The sequence below is a fragment of the Sebastes umbrosus genome, chromosome 4 (assembly GCF_015220745.1).
Source record: "Sebastes umbrosus isolate fSebUmb1 chromosome 4, fSebUmb1.pri, whole genome shotgun sequence".
Taxonomy (NCBI): Eukaryota; Metazoa; Chordata; class Actinopteri; order Perciformes; family Sebastidae; genus Sebastes; species Sebastes umbrosus.
The window spans coordinates 20,683,187-20,700,341 of NC_051272.1; the positions used below are offsets into that span (position 1 = coordinate 20,683,187).

At 37.5% G+C, this 17,155-nt stretch overlaps 1 protein-coding gene across 1 annotated transcript; it reads right to left on the reverse strand.

Annotated features, from left to right (window-relative positions):
* Nucleotides 1-1,912: 1,912 nt before the first annotated feature.
* On the reverse strand, nucleotides 1,913-17,155 carry LOC119487531 (AT-rich interactive domain-containing protein 3B-like). Its single transcript, XM_037768492.1, has 9 exons — nucleotides 17,129-17,155; nucleotides 15,814-16,455; nucleotides 9,622-9,696; nucleotides 9,440-9,512; nucleotides 7,412-7,595; nucleotides 5,568-5,809; nucleotides 4,920-5,213; nucleotides 4,734-4,823; nucleotides 1,913-3,251 (listed from the first exon to the last, which is right to left on the reverse strand). The coding sequence occupies exons 1-9, from the start codon at nucleotides 17,153-17,155 to the stop codon at nucleotides 3,112-3,114; spliced, it is 1,767 nt and encodes a 588-aa protein (XP_037624420.1). The 3' UTR covers nucleotides 1,913-3,111.

The following is a 17,155-nucleotide window of genomic DNA, read 5'->3' on the forward strand; positions in this document are numbered from 1 at the left end:
TAGCATCTTTCTTTTACAGTGATCCAGATGTCAGTCCAGTAGAGTCACTATAGAATAACTATCCCAACATTAAACCCTGCAGCCCATCCCCCGCCCTCATCCTCTGACCCAGCAGCTCTTATCTCCATTAGTTTAACCTCTGTCATACATCTGCTGCTCAGGAATTAACGCTGAATACAAACTCTTTCCACTTTTCCATATACTGTACACAATATGTTGATTTTTTAACTTTTTAAAAGTAATCTGATGTGAAATGCATATTGTGAAAACCACAAATACAAATTTGGTTTGTCACCAATGTTGCAATTAAAAACCAATTAACAATAAAAATCCAGGACAGGAATTGTTTAATAAATTACCTCCTAATTATTCACCAGTTCAGGTTCTTGGTTAAAGATATTAACAACACAGACGTCAAAGTGATGATCAATGAAATGCTGATAAATGTGCATGTTTATGGATGCATAATACCTCTGAACTTGTGTGGAAGTGTTTTATAGAGAAGGAAATACTACCCCCATCTGGCCACTCAGTTATGTATTCTTCTCTTTTTGGTATGTACTTTCCAGTGAAGAAAGTGTTTAGATAGTAAAACTAGCAATACAAGTAATAGTCCTGCAAATGTCAAAAAACTTGCATAGATATTATTAGCAAAATGTCATTTATATTCCAAAAGTAAAAGGGTGAAGTGAGTGCTATATTATTAAATATATTACATTATTGAGTTATCATTAATGATGCAAGGATGTGCAAGTAGCATTTTAGTATTGTAGTTGGTCGAGATGGAGCTAATTATGCATCATATTTATAAAGCGATTCTTTTAAAACCCGTCTAAAGACCCATCTCTTTTCTTTAGACTTAATTATCATAAAAAAATACCACTTTTGTTTTTATTTTATTTAGTTGTTTATGCAATACTGTTGTGTTATTATTTTATCACGATACTATGTGCTTTTAGCAATTTACATATATTCTCTCTTATTTATGGCTGTGTTTTTATTTTAATCATTTACGTGTTTTATTTAATCTCTTTGTAAAGCACATTGGTCAACGTTTGTTGTTTTTAAATGTGCTCTATAAATAAATGTGACTTGACTTGATGTGTTTTCTATGTAAAATCTTAATATTCACAGAAACTACAGCTGTCAAATAAATAAGTAAAAATTACCATATGGAGTGGAAGTATGAAGTAGAATTAAATGGAAAATACTAAGTAAAGTACTTGAATATATATATATATATATATATATACATATATATTTGTAGTTACAGGGCATTGCAAACAGCAATAACCCCAGCAAACCCAGTCCCACAACCTGGAATAACAGGAGAGATAATGATAAAAAGTAATAATAACAAGAATGAGAACATTTTAAAATAAATGAATAGATAAAATAATAAATAAAACATATAAGTCTCATGTGTTAGAAGCCCCACTTGGTTGCATAGGTAGGGAGACAGTGAGCCCTGAGTGTGGCTATATGCACAAAACTCCACATATTACAAATGACAAAACAGTCACTCATACAATGATATAAATCTCACATAAATTTGAAGATGGAAGTTCTTGACATTGGGATCAGTATGTGTGACAAAATCGTTTCAACTCAGTCACTGATGAAGACGATGAAGACGCAGCTGAAAGCTTAATAAAAAAAACAGCCAATAAGTGGACCTTGCATTGAGACTATTCACACATGGCATAAAATGTTCACTTACTTATTACGCATTTGTTCACGCCCAAACACAACTATAAAAAAGACTACTACACAATTCAAAAATGAACACGAATATATGCACAATATGTGAAATATTAGAACAGCTAACTTTTTTAAGGATCATAATGATCTTTTGCACTGAGGCGTTCACAAAGGAAACATTGCCTTTGTGTAAAAAGAGAGAACACAAGTCTTTCTACAGCACACAAGATTTATTTTATTCCTCATGGCCACGTGTCCAAGAAATACATAAATCAGTCCAAAACAGAGTTTAACATAACCTTGATTTTCTGAAGTTCACAGTGACATTTGTTTGCATGATTGATATGTCTACTTGATTGTCCACATACAGTATATTCCAGCAGATGGCTAAATCAACACATGCTGCATTAAGTATTGCATATTATTTCTCTAGAAGAGTGAGGTAGCACTGTTTCAGTGTCAATAAGCTTGAGGTCATTAGCGATACATTCTCTGAGTTTATGCAAAAACAACACAGCAATATATTATGAGAAACAGTTTAACAGTGATGAGTCCGGAGGACGTTCCTGAGAAACTTACCAACACGGGAAGTCAATTGAGGTAAATGTTGAATCACTTCCATCCTACATATAATTCTAAGCAAAACTATGTCTCTAATGTTTTGCCTTTGATTCAAAGCCGACATGAAATAAATGAGGCCGAGCCAAATGATTAAATAAAAAAGTTAAATGAAACACAATACAAAACATAACAAAAATCCAACCAACCTGGACCAAATTTCTCTAATTCTTTAGGAAATCGATGGTGTACATAATCCCTGAAAAAAGCTATGAAAAGTGTAAACTATGCGCTTTCAATCGGGTTAAACCAAATGTTTACTACAAAATGGCTTCAGCATAATAGTTGCAGATAGAAGCTATGACATTGAGCTAAGGCTTTTTGGTCTTCATTAGCTGCACTTTGGCAACCACACTGTTCTACGATGGGAAAAGGCAGCTACAGAACTGTTTGAGAATTAGCTATAAATGCAGTCAACATCCAAAGAGGCTCTAAAGACACTTCTGAATAAACCTAGTAAAGCCTTATAGACATGAATGCTACTACATTTAAAAAAAAAGAAACGCTTCTTACAGGCACAAAGGTTAACTATAATCTGAATCTATACTATGGTCAGTTTGAAAGCCTTTGAGGTTAAACATCATTTAAAGCACATTACGCTGTCAAAATAATGGAAAAACAAAGCTAGATTTCCAAAAAGACTGCACTGCCTGAGTGAATAAACAGGAGGTCAACTAGTAGGTATACTAGCAGAAAGCAGTATAGTTAGAGTTCACACAGTTCTTGCCTAGTATGCATTTTGTTTTAACTATTAATTATTTAGCTGAGGACCGGTTTAAAGACCAGCGAGGCTTAATGTGGTCCCTTTGAGGAGGTGGAAGATGAAGAGGAGGGGCTGTGTGCCGAGGACAGGGCACTGAAACCATTTGTTCCTGCTGGAGTTACGACCTGTGACGCCACAGAACCAGCTGCCTTCTGGGCAAACAGCATTCCTGCAATGCAAAGATCAGAGAGAAGACTGGAGTTAAAACCAACAGCCATAAAAAACATGTATTGTATGATTAACTTAAATTAATTAAAATTACAAATTTCAAGGTCAAATTCAAGGGAGAATTTAGTGTCATTAAAGGGATAGTTCGGGTGTTTTGAAGTGGGGTTGTATGAGGTACTTATCTATAGTCAGTGTATTGCCTACAGTAGATGACGGTTTGCACGCTCCCAGTTTTGAGAAACAGATAGGAGCACCGACACCGGAGCAAAGCAATACAGTGCTGTGGACGGGGGCGGCAGAAAAATGTATTTTAGCCACCTAAACTCTTTCTAAATATAGCATTCGCTTAAACGAATATCACATTTTTTTTTAACTGGGACTTTCTTTTAGGTGGCTAAAATAAATTTTTCTGCCGACCCCATCCACAGCAGTACATTGCTTTGCTCCAGTGCCGGTGCTCCTGTCTGTTTCTCCAAACTGGTGGCGTGCCGACCGTCATCTACTGTAAGTAATACACCTACTATGGATAAATACCTCATACAACCCCACTTCAAAAAACTTGAAATATCCCTTTAAGTAGTTAGTATTCAGAGGAATGAAAGCTTTTAGTGCTGCAGTCACAATAGAGAAACAGATTTCAATAACAAAATAAAAAAACAGGTACAAAAGACAGTAAAATACATTAGTATTAAAGGAATAGTTTGACATTTTGGAAAAGATGCTTATTCGCTTTCTAGCTGGGAGTTAGATGAGAAGATTGATACCACTCTCATGTCTATGCACTACACAGGGAAGCTAGAGCCAGCAGGCTAGCTTAGCTTAGCATACAGACTAGAAGCCAAGGGAAGCAGCTAGCCTAGCTCTGTCCGAAGGTAACAAACTTGCCGAGCAGCATCTCTAAAGCTCACTAATTAACACTTTATATCTTCTTTGTTTCATGTGTACAAAAAACAAAGTGTAAAAATGAAATGTTGTGGAAGGAAGTCACTTTTCCCAGCCATGAAATAGTCCGGCACATAACCCCAAGTAAAACCACAACTTGTTGGTTTTTACTCTGTTCTTGTAAGGATTAAACAGTACGGATTAAACAAACAAGATATAATAACACTGAGGTTAAGAGGTGCTGGTAGGCAGACGTTTTTTATCTTCCGACAGAGCCGGATGAGCGGTTTCCAGTCTTAATGCTAAACTAAAATAACGCCTGCTGGCTAAACTATTCTATTATTACTATTATAAGCAGTATAATCGACTAAACTGAGATTCTATATGTGTTTATTAAATAAAGTGTGATATATTGTAAAGTGCAGTCTCACATCAAAGAATGTGTGATCGGTTTTGCGATATACAATAACATTGACAAAAAAGATAATAAAAACAAATATAAATAAATAAATAAAATGATCTAAAAACTAATTTGGGGGGGGGGGGTGATTTTAAAAACACCAAAAGGCCAAAACCCTGTTAAAATGATGTAATCACTCACCCGAGTAAACGGTGCCATTGACCTCCACAGACACACTGATACTGGCTGCTCCGTTAGTGGAGATACTCAGAGACAAATCCTGTTTGCTCTCTGTGGGAGAAAACGAAAATACTCCAATTAATGGACTTTCCTAGACTCATGTTAAGTAATGATAAAGCCTGCATCATTACAGCGGAGGCAACTCACCATGTCCGTTGTTATGTTTGAGGTTCATGGGGTTAAAGTGAGACGCAAAGGCCAGGAGGTTTTGTTGGAAAGCCTGCTGCATGAGGCGCTGCTGCTCCTCCGCCATCATCATCATTTTCTTCTCAGGACCGTCGGCTGCAGCTGCTGCAGCTCCTGCAGCTCCTGCAGCTCCTCGCTCCAGCCGCTCTCTGAAATGCTCCAACGTGGCAGCTTGTGCCAGCTGCTGCTGCTGCTGCTGCCCCAGTGCCGGAGCCATGGGCAGCCGGCTGGGTAACACAGGAGTTGACATCTCATCTGATTGGAAAAAACAATGAAAATTATTTTAAACGTGTCATGAAATCAGGAGAACAACACAAAGAAAAAGCAAAGGAAAATAGCAATTCATTATATGCTTGAATAATAATCCTTTCTATTTATACTGAAAAAAATTATCAATCTGCTAAATATGAAGGAAGATTTAAACCACTAGTCACAAGTATCTTAAAATTGTTAAAACATGCTTTATGAATCAAGTTGGAGTCCTCTAATGGACTAGTATAAAACAATATAGAATCCAAGCTGGATCAAACAAATGTTTATAATGGTGATCTAAGAATGGTGACAAGAATTACTTTCAAAATATCAAATCAGGGACACTGTGTGTCATACCTGCGTTTCTCTTTAGATTTGGGCTAGCGGATGTATTGAGGCCGTTGTGTGCAGTCGTCATTATGGGTGAAGAGAGGAGGGCGTGTGAAGCGGAGCTCGGGGAGGGAGAGTAGCGGTACAAGCTGTTGGTGTAGCTAGGACGTCGACCTTCTCTGCGATTACTGTCGATGGCGGCCTGCAGCTCACCCGGAGAACTCAGGCCCTTCTTCTCACACTCAAATCCGTACAGATACTTCATATACCTGCAAGGAAACATTTCTAACTAGTCACATGATCTGGTGCAAAAGAGCATCATTTCAAAATAATCTGAGTGTAAAAGATTGAACATTTCTGCATCCATTGAACGGCTTCCCTTTCTTATTGCTAATCAATAAATTATTTAACTTGAATTCAACATTTCAATGTTAAGAAATGTGTTTTACTTACTCTAGCATGCAGCTTTGAATATCGCCTACTGTAAATAATACTGAGAGATTTGAACTATTACTGAAATGTCTGTGCTTAAGCCAACAGAGAGGCTAAAACTTTGACATTCATTGGTTATGATTACATGGACACTTGCACACTGCATGAAAACAAGTCTAAACTAATCTGAAAGAAAGAACAAAGATGGTGGGTTTAATTTACAGTAATGACTTAAATAATTTGTCATTCTTGCAGCACAAAGTGGTAATTTTTCATTATTTAGAAGATGACATGGCTCCCTTCAAGATGTAAAAAACTTATAGTAAACCTAATAGCATAATAATTAATTTCTCAAAATGTGATCAATGTCTCTCCATTAAGACTAAAGATAGATGGAAATTAATAATACATTAGATTTATATAGTGCTTTTCAAAGTTCTCAAAGATGCTTTACATACTGTAGAATAAAATAAAGAATAAAAAACAAGCAGTAAACTTTTACTGTGATAACACATGCTGAATACTGTAATGCAATCATTAATAAAGGGTGAATCACACGGTGTAAAAGTACTGAAAAAGGTAATATTTCATTTATTTGTCATTATTATTATGATTTTTGATCAATCAATTGAAATGCTAGACCCAATGTAATAATTGCAATAATTTACGCTACGTTCACACTACATTCAAAAGTGGCCCAAATCTGATTTTTTTGTACGTGTGACTCTGATCTGTTTTTTTTCACAAAAGTGTGAACAGTACAAATCACAGACCTTGCAGCTGGATTCTCGCGATGTCACAAGATCACACGAGAATCGTGGGATCATATATCACATGAAAATCCATCTCGTCAGGCTTCAAGTAAGGCGTTTGTGTCCAGTAAGCGAGATCATGGACCAATCAGCATCTTATGCTACAGCTACTGGCGGGCTTAGGTATGTGTGTGGCGACACAGAGAGGCGACCATTCGTTCTTAACAACAGTTGCAGCTCCTAAAGAGGTTAGCATGGATGCTGCTATAGCATCCGTAATATCAGAACTGGCGAGTATTTCTTCATTGAAAGAAGAGCAAAGAACGGCACTGAAGGCTTTTCTCGATGGAAAATATATTTTCCCTCTTCTCCTGACTGGCTTTGGCATGAGTTTGATTGACAGATAAATTCACCTGCCAATTTTGAAAGTGGCGGCCCTTTTCCAAACAGTTTCCAATGACAGCTTCTCAGATGGTTCTGTGTAACAAACCATCTGGTCGGTCAGGTTACAAATCACTTGAGATCTGATCTTTTCAATTCTGATTTGGGTCACTTTCATATGTTGTCATAAATCCGATACAGGTTAGATCTTTTGCAATGCGACCTCATTCTTAACAGTACTAATGGATTTCATGCGACTTTTACGTCGCTCTAATTCATCATTCGCCAAAATAGAGGGACACCTACTGTGTGCGGAGGGTGAAGGCTGCGCTGGTGATGGATGTGGGAAGGTTGAGACCTTTGGTGATCTCCCTCCAGATCTTCTTATTGATAACCTCCACCAGGCCTCCCTTCTCCGTTACAAGCTTATAAAGCCTGTACAGGTCCAGCACCTGCTTTGCCATGATGGGGATGCGGTTCACAGGAGTTCCTGAATAAACGAGAGGATAAATACATTGATTGACAAATACATGTTCATTTTCTTTGAATTCTACTCGTGAGAAGTTGGCATGAAATAAGAGTGGACAAGGAGGACGAGAACATATTTAGATTTACGGAGCTGAGGGCCCGAGGTTAATGTTGGGTAAAATGGCTTAGCATGTATAATCTGTGTGGATAGACTTCTCTAATGAAGCCTATTTCAGATGGATGGGGGTGGGGATAATTCCACAACAGCAGCTCTGTTGCTGCATTGATTTGAGCGCAGGGGGGAGGGGTCATTTCAGAGCCAGCAGTGCCTGCCAATCACAGGATTGACGGCTAACCCTTCCAATCCCGACTTGGAGTAAAGCCAATTAAGCAAGGAGGCTAAAATGCAGTCGTAGAAACAAGATTTCTTTGTACTTAAGATGTACACATGTCACAGACACACACATGCACACACACATTTGCTATGACCTTTGCACACACGAGTGCAGATTGCAGACAGTGTCCCGCTACATTTTCTTCAGTTTGACTGGGATTTGTTTGCATCGGACCAAATTCATTTGCATAACTGTCTTTAACATATACCCTTTTCCACCAAAATTATCGAGTATATGTGGATTTTTTAAATACAGGTAAACCTGCTAAAAATAGGTGTTAGACTCCTCCGTTCAAATTGGGAGTATGGCGTGCATATTGTTATACATTCACTTAAACGCACTGGCGAAAATTGGCGTGTCCATCCGGGAGTCATGTTTCCATCACTGCTGATAAATATTCGTGACTACTGCAGAGTCATTTGTCCCGGGAATGAATGCCGGTTGTAACCTTTCCCACTGAAGGCAAAAGCCAGATGTTAGTGTTTTTTTTTGTCCAGTACTATACAGTACTTAACACTGGTACACAACTATAGAATTGCAGGTGTAGACAAAAAGTATATTGTAAAAGCCTTGAGGATTTCTGTTGCTAATTTATGCATTAATTTATGTTGAAGAAATTGCTCAATTGAACTAATTACTTAAATTTCCCTCGAGATCAATAAAGTTACTATCTATCTATCTATCTATCTAATTCAATAATTCTTAGATTGTGGTAAAGACGTGAAATTAACTGGTAGATTTGAGATACTTGAAATTCCATATACAACAGAGAAGATCATGAGTTTTTGTATTAAGCACCAAAACACTTAAATAAATATATTTGAGAGTCTTTACTTGATAAGACTAGTAAAAACCTGCAGGACTCGACCTGTAGTGCTTCAAGTTTGTTATCATGCTATTATGGACCAAAAAAAGAAAATCAGTTTGTATTTTCAGTACAAAAAAACTGCCAAATTTATGGTAACTGTATTAATTGCTTGACACTTTAACCCTTTAATTTTTGCATTTATGGATCAGCATTTATCTTTCTAATACTATAATATTGAAGATATTTTGGTAACAATTAATTTACAGTCATTTGATTCTCTGATTATTTTGTTGAACTGCTGTTTTTTTTTTTAAATCATGTATTTGATTTTTTTTTATAGCAAATCTATGAAAATAGTGAATTCAGTAACTGTATAATGTAAGATTAATTTATGAGATAAAAATGCATCATTTTAAACAGATAAGATAAGACAGAGAGAGAGAGAGAGAGAGAGAGAGAGAGAATTTGAATATCAGCAACAATGCCAGCCCTGCTGCTAAAATTGCCATTCCTTTAATAAACAGACATCCTATGGACATTAAAAAAGCCTTTTATCAGCAACGCTTCAAGAGCACCACTATTAAAAAAAATAACAACTAGATCTCCCTTAGCCACTCACAAAAACAAAAACAAAAACCTGAAGGCTCTAACTCTGAATCTTACCTCGTTTCTGCATGAAGATAAAGAGTTCATCAAGAAACTCCTTCCGTTGTGGGTCATGATCCAGTTCATAAAGCTGGAAGTTAAAACAAAAAAAACATCAGCAACAAGCTGGTCAACTGTTACTCTGTGAATAATTAAGCCATTTTCTTATTTGCATATATCGACTAAATACATCTTCTGACCTTGGCAAAGTCCCTGGATGGCTCTCCTCTTGCTTTTCCTCCGTCATTCTCCTCAGCCCAGATGGCACTTCCTCTCTGGAAAAACACCCAAACAGAAACATTGGTAAACAGTTTGTCCTCCGGATTGTCTCTGCGTCTGCATTACGTGACGAGTTTAATGAGAGGATGGCAAAACACTGGCAAGTAGTGTAGTAGAACTTTATTTTCAATTGCTTATTGCAGATGAAACATGGATGTATAAACCACCAGACATGCAATACAGACAGACAGACAGACAGACAGACAGACAGACAGACAGAGAGATGTTGTACCCTCAGTGAGATATCATTCTTATGTAAAGCTTCTCTTTATCTGTCACGTTTTCCTCAATGACTCTGGACTTTGTGCCTCCCAGCTCATGTGTTCAAACCTGTTCTTTTCCCAGTACTGAAACCACCGTTTACTGCAGGACGGTAGACAGCTGGTGTTACATACAAACTAATGCATACTATATGATATTATATTTCCTACTCTATGCTATACTATAGTATATATATACACACATATATACTGGATATACATACACATATGTACACACATACACATATGTTTATATATATATACATATACATATATACACAGTAATAAGTTAGACTATATAAGTACATGTTCACCTTATCATACTTCATACACAGTATGTGTACTATATTACATTACTATATCAATACAGACAAACACTATTAAGTATCATTACTTAATCATATTATATATCATTTCTGGTGTATGCTAACCCCATTATAGTAGGTGCTATCATATTAATCTTCCATATACTTTGCAGCTGCTAATCACACAACTATTTCACTTCACTTGTACAGCATTGATAGTTTACAGTAAGTACGGTATGAGTACTGCTTGCCTTGTAATTTCTAGTTTGCTCTTGTATGGTTTCTCTTTTTTTATGTCTCTTCTTATTGGCTAATGCTATTAGCACCGAGGTGTCAGTAGCCAACCATTCTAATTGCACCCAGTTTAGTTGCCTCAACGAAACTGCGACTGCAAACTGATAATAATAAGTCAGCTAAGTGTAAAACGAGGTTTCTCAGGGGACACGAATGCCAGTCTGCTGGGTGTAAGTCCTATGTTTGACCGATTCCTCCACCACAACCTCCTCCCTGCATGTACTTTGTTGATCTTTATACTATACGAGGTGAGGGATGAGGGGGCCGGGTGTAAATAGCTGCTGTGTGATTATTCTCACCCGGGTGCAACTAGACACTCAGTTTCTTATTTTATATACTTCCAATTATTTTTCTTTTACTGTGCTCTATTTATTTGTGCTTATTTCTTATTTCTCTGCTGCTGTAACACCTAATTTTCTCCTCTGGTGATCAATAAAACGCTAATCTTATCTTATATTTCTCAATGGGTGTGTCCGTTTAAAGCTGAGGACAGTAAAAGGAAGATTAATGAAAGCTCATTAAGTAGTTTAATGTGATATGGTCCGTTTTCCCTCCATCACTTCCCCCCTTAACATGACAGCTAAAGGTTAAAAATGTGAGCGGACGCCGGTGTGTGTGCAACTGTGTGGAAAGCCCCGCTGAGATGTTATTGTCCTGCTAACGCACAGCCAGAGCTGCATGATGATGCAAGTATGAAAATCAAACACGGTTGGTAGAACAGTCTTAAGAATGGCCTGCCATTACAATTACATGAAGTAGATGATGTGTTTTTCTATTATCCCTCCTACTCTTAATCAAAGCTGACATTACAATTCATTCATTTAAGGACTATTGTGGATCTTGTCGCAGCAGTTTATGAAATGTCACACTGTTTTCTTCTTAGATATTTATCATTGGTTTGCTATCTTTAGGCTTATGAGGGCTCACACGCCGTTCAGTTCATGCTCTTGTTTTATGTGAACATGTTTTGTATTAAAACAAGCATGGGTATTTTCAACAACAAAACATGTTTTTGTATGTGACAGGATCAAATGCGTCTATTGCCATGCTTGCGGTTTATCAAAATAATGGACTCCCTCATAACGATTTTACTTACTTGCATTTAAATGTATCATTTAAACAAATTATCCCATTCACTAAATGTTTGGTATGAAAACCTGATCCGACCTGGGGCTAATACCAGGCTAATACCCACAACATTTCACCCTTTGAGCCACAAAATACATGGGAACCAATAATTTCTTGGCTTCCAGTCCAACTGTAACTCTCCTCATGTTTACAGTAAAAACACTATTCAAACTGCAAATGCTGACACACAAACAACTGCATGATATTATAACCCAGAGGTTCCCAGCGTTTGTTGTGAGATGAACCCCTACAGCCCTATCAGAGGTCATTTCAATGCATTTTAAGACATCACATTTCAACCATTTATCCATTACTTTTAGCTACTTCAAACATCCATTAGGCCTACTTTTAGCCAACTGTTTCAGCCATATATCCATTACTTTTAGCTAACTATTTCAACCATTTATACATGACTTTTAGCTAATTGTTTCAATCATTTTTACATTCATTTTAGCGATTTGTTTCAACCATTTGTACATTACTTTGAGCTAATCGTTTCAACCATTTATACATTACTTTTAGCTAATTGTTTTGATCGTTTATACATTACTTTTAGCTCATTCAACCATTTATACATTACTTTCAGCTAATTGTTTCAACCATTTATACATTACTTTTATCTATTTGTTTCAACCATTTATACATTACTTTTAACTATTTATACATTACTTTTGGTTAATTCTTTCAACCATTTATCCATTACTATTAGTTAACTAGTCAGCTCACTCTAAATAAATACACAGGTGATACAACTGACTGATAACATATTTTCTAAAATCAAAATTTAAATGGTCTTTTCTTTATTTTAATTACATAATGTTCTTTCTACCACTAACTGCAGACGTAAGTTATCCCTCAGGTTGGGAATCACTATTGTAATAGACCCCCCTGTAAACACCAACTTTTTCTCTGTTTTTAGTTGTTAAACTAGTAAAACAGTATTACTGGATGTATCAACTTTACACATAAAACTGTCCCTGTGGTGACAACGCTGTTGACACATCTAATGGCTTCAGCTTAGAATTGGTAGTAAAGGACTTCTACTCCCCCAGCAGAAAGCTTATTGATGTGAAGGTAGATAAACATCCCAGTCTTTTCACCATGAAATGGAAATAAAACCCTCCCCCCCTTATTGATGAGCAAGTGAGACCTACTGTGGCTCTATTAACAAAGAGCTTTCAGTTAATTGCTCACAGAGTTTTCACACATCCAGCCCTGGGAATCCTGATAGTATTCAGTATGTAGGTCAGGAAAAGGTTTCTTTTGTTTTGTTAAAAAAGGCTAATTTTTATTAGGTTTTTAGATGCTTTTATATATTTAAATTACAAATTACCCAGTTAATGCATATTACTATAAACACAAAGTAGTTATGGAAAAGCATGTCTGTTCAACCAGTCAAGATTAAAAAAAAGACACTTCATTTGAAATTACCCATTGAAATACTCCAACATTAACCGGAAACTGCTTCTTATAATGAGCTTCATTAAAATCATTCAGCTGCTCCAGCAGAGCAGCAGTGAAAACATATCCCTCTCCAAATGTCAAGGTAACCACGGGGGGACCAAATGTTTAATCCAAATCAAATTATTGGGTCTTTAGTCACCCGAACAAGTCAAGATAATTTATCCAGCCCCTTGCTGTGCGGTGGACTGGGACTGAGAGCAAACAGTGGCCTTTTATCCCCGCCCCGGCCTACATTGAAGGGCGTACAGTGAGACCGCACACAAGGAGTGAACAATGGCTGCCCAGCATGGTGAGGCTTGTGCAGCATGTCCAGACCTTCAATGATGTTTGATTCATGAAAGGAATGAGAAAAAAAAGCTAAAGAATTAGCAGAGAGGGAGCCAATTTTAGAGTGAAAAGGGGGTAACAAAAGTAAATCATTACAACCATTTAAACCAGCCACCAATTAACTTGCAAAAGACCCATTTCAAGCTAACAAAGTGAACTTATTTACATGCAATTCACATAAAACAGCTTTGTTGCTAACCACTGAAGGAGTCCTGTTTTAAAATTCACTCCAAAAAAAAACAACACTGCCAAACAAACACATCTACATTTTAGGTAAAGTGGAAAGCATGTTTAACTTTGTGTCTGGTTATAGGCTGCATACTAAAAGCTCAATAATGTTCCCTACAAAGTTAGCAATGATAAAACAACCTATAATGCTTTTTAGCTTAATTTAGCATGTAGGATTAAGTTAAATATCACAAGCAATCCCTCCTAAATCTCAACACAAATGGGTCAAAGCAAACACCTCAATGATAAATTGAGGTCCTGAGATGGAAAAAAACAATCCAAACCATTTCACACACACACGCAATTAAGTTCTTTTCACATCTCGTTACTGTGCTTTAATTAAAACGGAACAAATGTTCTTCTTTGCTCCAGGTGTTGTGTGCTGGTCTGACAAAAGGAAATTCAATTCTCACTACAGTGGCCATATAATGTATTGATTACTTGCTGTTGAATTAAGCTGCCATTAAGTGTTGCCAAGCGACGGCTAAATTATGCAAAGCTATGCACTGAGCTACATCAGCAGTGAGGTTTCTGAGCATGTTGAGGTTTTTAAAAGAGCCTAATGAACACATAACTTTTTTAAATTCATAAAGAGAACTAGTAACTTTTCACTCCACATATTACTTTTACCAAAAACTCAAGCAACAGAGGGGAAAGAAAAGCACAAGAAAATATGAAATATCTCTAAATAACAATCAAGAGGTGTGTAAAACTGATAGCAAATACAAAAAGCCCATTCAACTCCACTGAAACTACTGTATGGAAACTTTATGGGCAGTTGTTTGCTGGTATGCTGGGAGGCACTAACCCAGCTGTCCGTCTGGCCACAGGCCTCATTAATCATAATGTATTGTATTGACGTGGGGCCTTTTCAAGGGAAGCACACACACAGAGGAACCAATCAGATTGGTCGCCATAAAGAAAAGATCTCTGAAGGGACCCTCTGTTTCCTATAAGTAGTCAAACATATATTTGTTGGAAAACACACTCATAAATACTAGCTTTGGCTCTCATTAAAGAAGATCTGTCTGATACAATGAGAGAAAAGTCCACCCCCCGACCCAGCAACTCCTTACAGTAGTTAACCCTTGAAGCCAACCTTGTCCATAAATACACACGTGAGGCAATTTCATTAATCCTCTGCTCTCATTTTAACTTCATCTCTGTCAGGCCTAAACGGGCTGCTTTGAACAGTGAGGATTGGACCGCGGCCAAGACCAATTAGCTTGACCGGTGGCCAGGACGTATTTTCAAAAGTGTGAGACATGAGGTGAAGAATGGCAGAAGGAGAGATCTCTGGCCTGGCCAGTAATTAAACACTATCAAGTTTGGGCATCTTGCCAAAAGGAAGCAATCCTTCCCTCCCACATGTGAGAGAACAGGATGCGGCAGCGACTCTCAGCAGGAAGAAGTCACCAATTATTAATAAGAGTTAGATCACACATCAGCTAACAGGGAGCGATACAGATGTTCATTTCCTGAATTGAGGCTCTGGGTACTTCATGTGGAGTTATAATCACTATTATATATCCAAGAATGAACAGAGATATTACAATTTGATGTGTCTGTAATTTATGAGATAAAATGTACACTATAAAGATGGTAAACAATACAGTGAAGAAAAACACTATGGCCTTGATTTGGGCTGATAAACCTGCAGTAGGCAGTATGTTTTTGGCATCTTTGGGCAAAATTTCCATAATAACCTTTCAGCATATTGTAATTCAAGTGTTCTGAGAGATAACTAGACTTCTGCACCTCCTTATGGCTCTGTTTTCAGGCTTTAAATAATGATCAGCGCTGCCTAGTTTGACCGTTTGATCGGAGTTCGCGAGTGATTGACAGCCGGCTCTCATATACAGCAGCTGGGCGGCAGACTCCAGCTCGGCTCTTACTGCTTGTTTTCCTCCGGTCTGTGAAATCTTGCAGATGCCATTAGGAGCATCGGGGGACACCGGAGGACACAGAGAGACATGATTTTTTTTCCGATTACCTGTCTCATACACTACTGTCAGGATATAGTGACCGTTTTATAAAAATAACTTTTTTTTAAAATCATATTTGCTCCATTTCTACCCACTGCAGCTTTAAATCAAAGGTTACTTACTTGTTTAAATGAGTCTTCATAGCTCCAGTCAGCGAAGCCATTGGGTGATGTGAAGGAGTGTTGGCCTGCAGGAGAAGTCAACTCCTTCTCCTCATTCTCCTGTTTTATTGCTGAAGGTGGAGATTCGGACCTTTGCTTCACAGCAGACGACTGAGGTGTGGAATAAGGAGCGAAGGGGAAGCCTGCAACCTGCTGGATTTGAGGCTTCTTCGCCTGCTGATGAGGCACGTCCCCCACCTCCTCCTCATCATCATCACCATCATCTTCACCCGCCTCATCGTTCTCTCCAGGCTCCACCATTTCCTGTTCCTCCTCATCCGAGTCTTCATCGTCCTCATCTGGATCTAGTCTGCTGAGATGGCTGTTCAAAGCTTGTGGAGCTGCTTGATAAGTCTGTCCATCTGCTTTGCCAAATAATGCAGAGTCTAATCTGGAGCCAGAGTCTAATCTGGAGCCAGAGGCTCTTGCTGCTGCAGCGTGCTGAGCAAACAGGAGCTGGGCGTGAAGGAGATGTTTCTCTTGCAGGTTCATCTCCAGTTTGGCTCCTTGTTGTCTCTGCAGATGCTCCATCATCGCCTCCAGCTTCACAGCATTACCAGACTGTGGACACCCAGATGAACTGCCCTCTTCGGAAAAGCTTGACTATGGACAAAAAATAAAATAGAAATCAACAACTTCATTGATAAAATGTTTGATTTTTTTGCTTTTATATGCTGTAGAAAATTATTAGAGATAATGGAAACTGCATTCAACAAGTATAAAAGGCTAAAAGAGGCAAAACAAACTTTTACCAAATGCTTATTTAAGTACATAGTCTGAATAAAGTTGTATATGTGTCTTTGGATACAAAGAAAATAGTCATGTAAAGTGAAAAGAGAGTCTGTTTCTGCCTCAAAAAGCACAGTGATGGTGGATTAAAATGAAACAAAGCTTGATGGCTTGAGACAATAATTACATGCAATACATTAATTCAGTTGAGAATAAATTAGTAGCAGGATGCAAAACGTTTTCTCACTACAATTTTTCTGTGTCCTCACTTTGTTAAAAACGAATTAAATATGAAAGAGTTTAGATTATTTCAAAAACACCGATTCTTCAGTTTTATAAATAGAAAATGAATTATTTGCACAATGCAGATATATGCATATACAAAGCCTGCACTAATAATGATGAAAAAACATAATAACTAAAGAGAAAACTAAACAGTTAAAATGCAAAATGTTCCAGGAACACGTCTACATTAATCGCCATTTGCTTTGTTACTGTAACAAACACGAGTGGGAGCTGCTTTACCAACCCAGCCGTCGACGCTCACCATTTGCCCCTTTGAGTAATCCATCAT

Bases quoted from the DNA above. Each gene is read 5' to 3' on its own strand.
- LOC119487531 (XM_037768492.1), bottom strand. From the start codon at position 17,155: ATGATGGATTACTCAAAGGGGCAAATG. The intron at 5,810-7,411 runs GTAGGTGTCCCT...GTTTCCTTGCAG, and splicing joins GCCTTCACCCTCCGCACACA to GTATATGAAGTATCTGTACG. The intron at 3,252-4,733 runs GTGAGTGATTAC...TTTGCATTGCAG, and splicing joins CAATGGCACCGTTTACTCGG to GAATGCTGTTTGCCCAGAAG.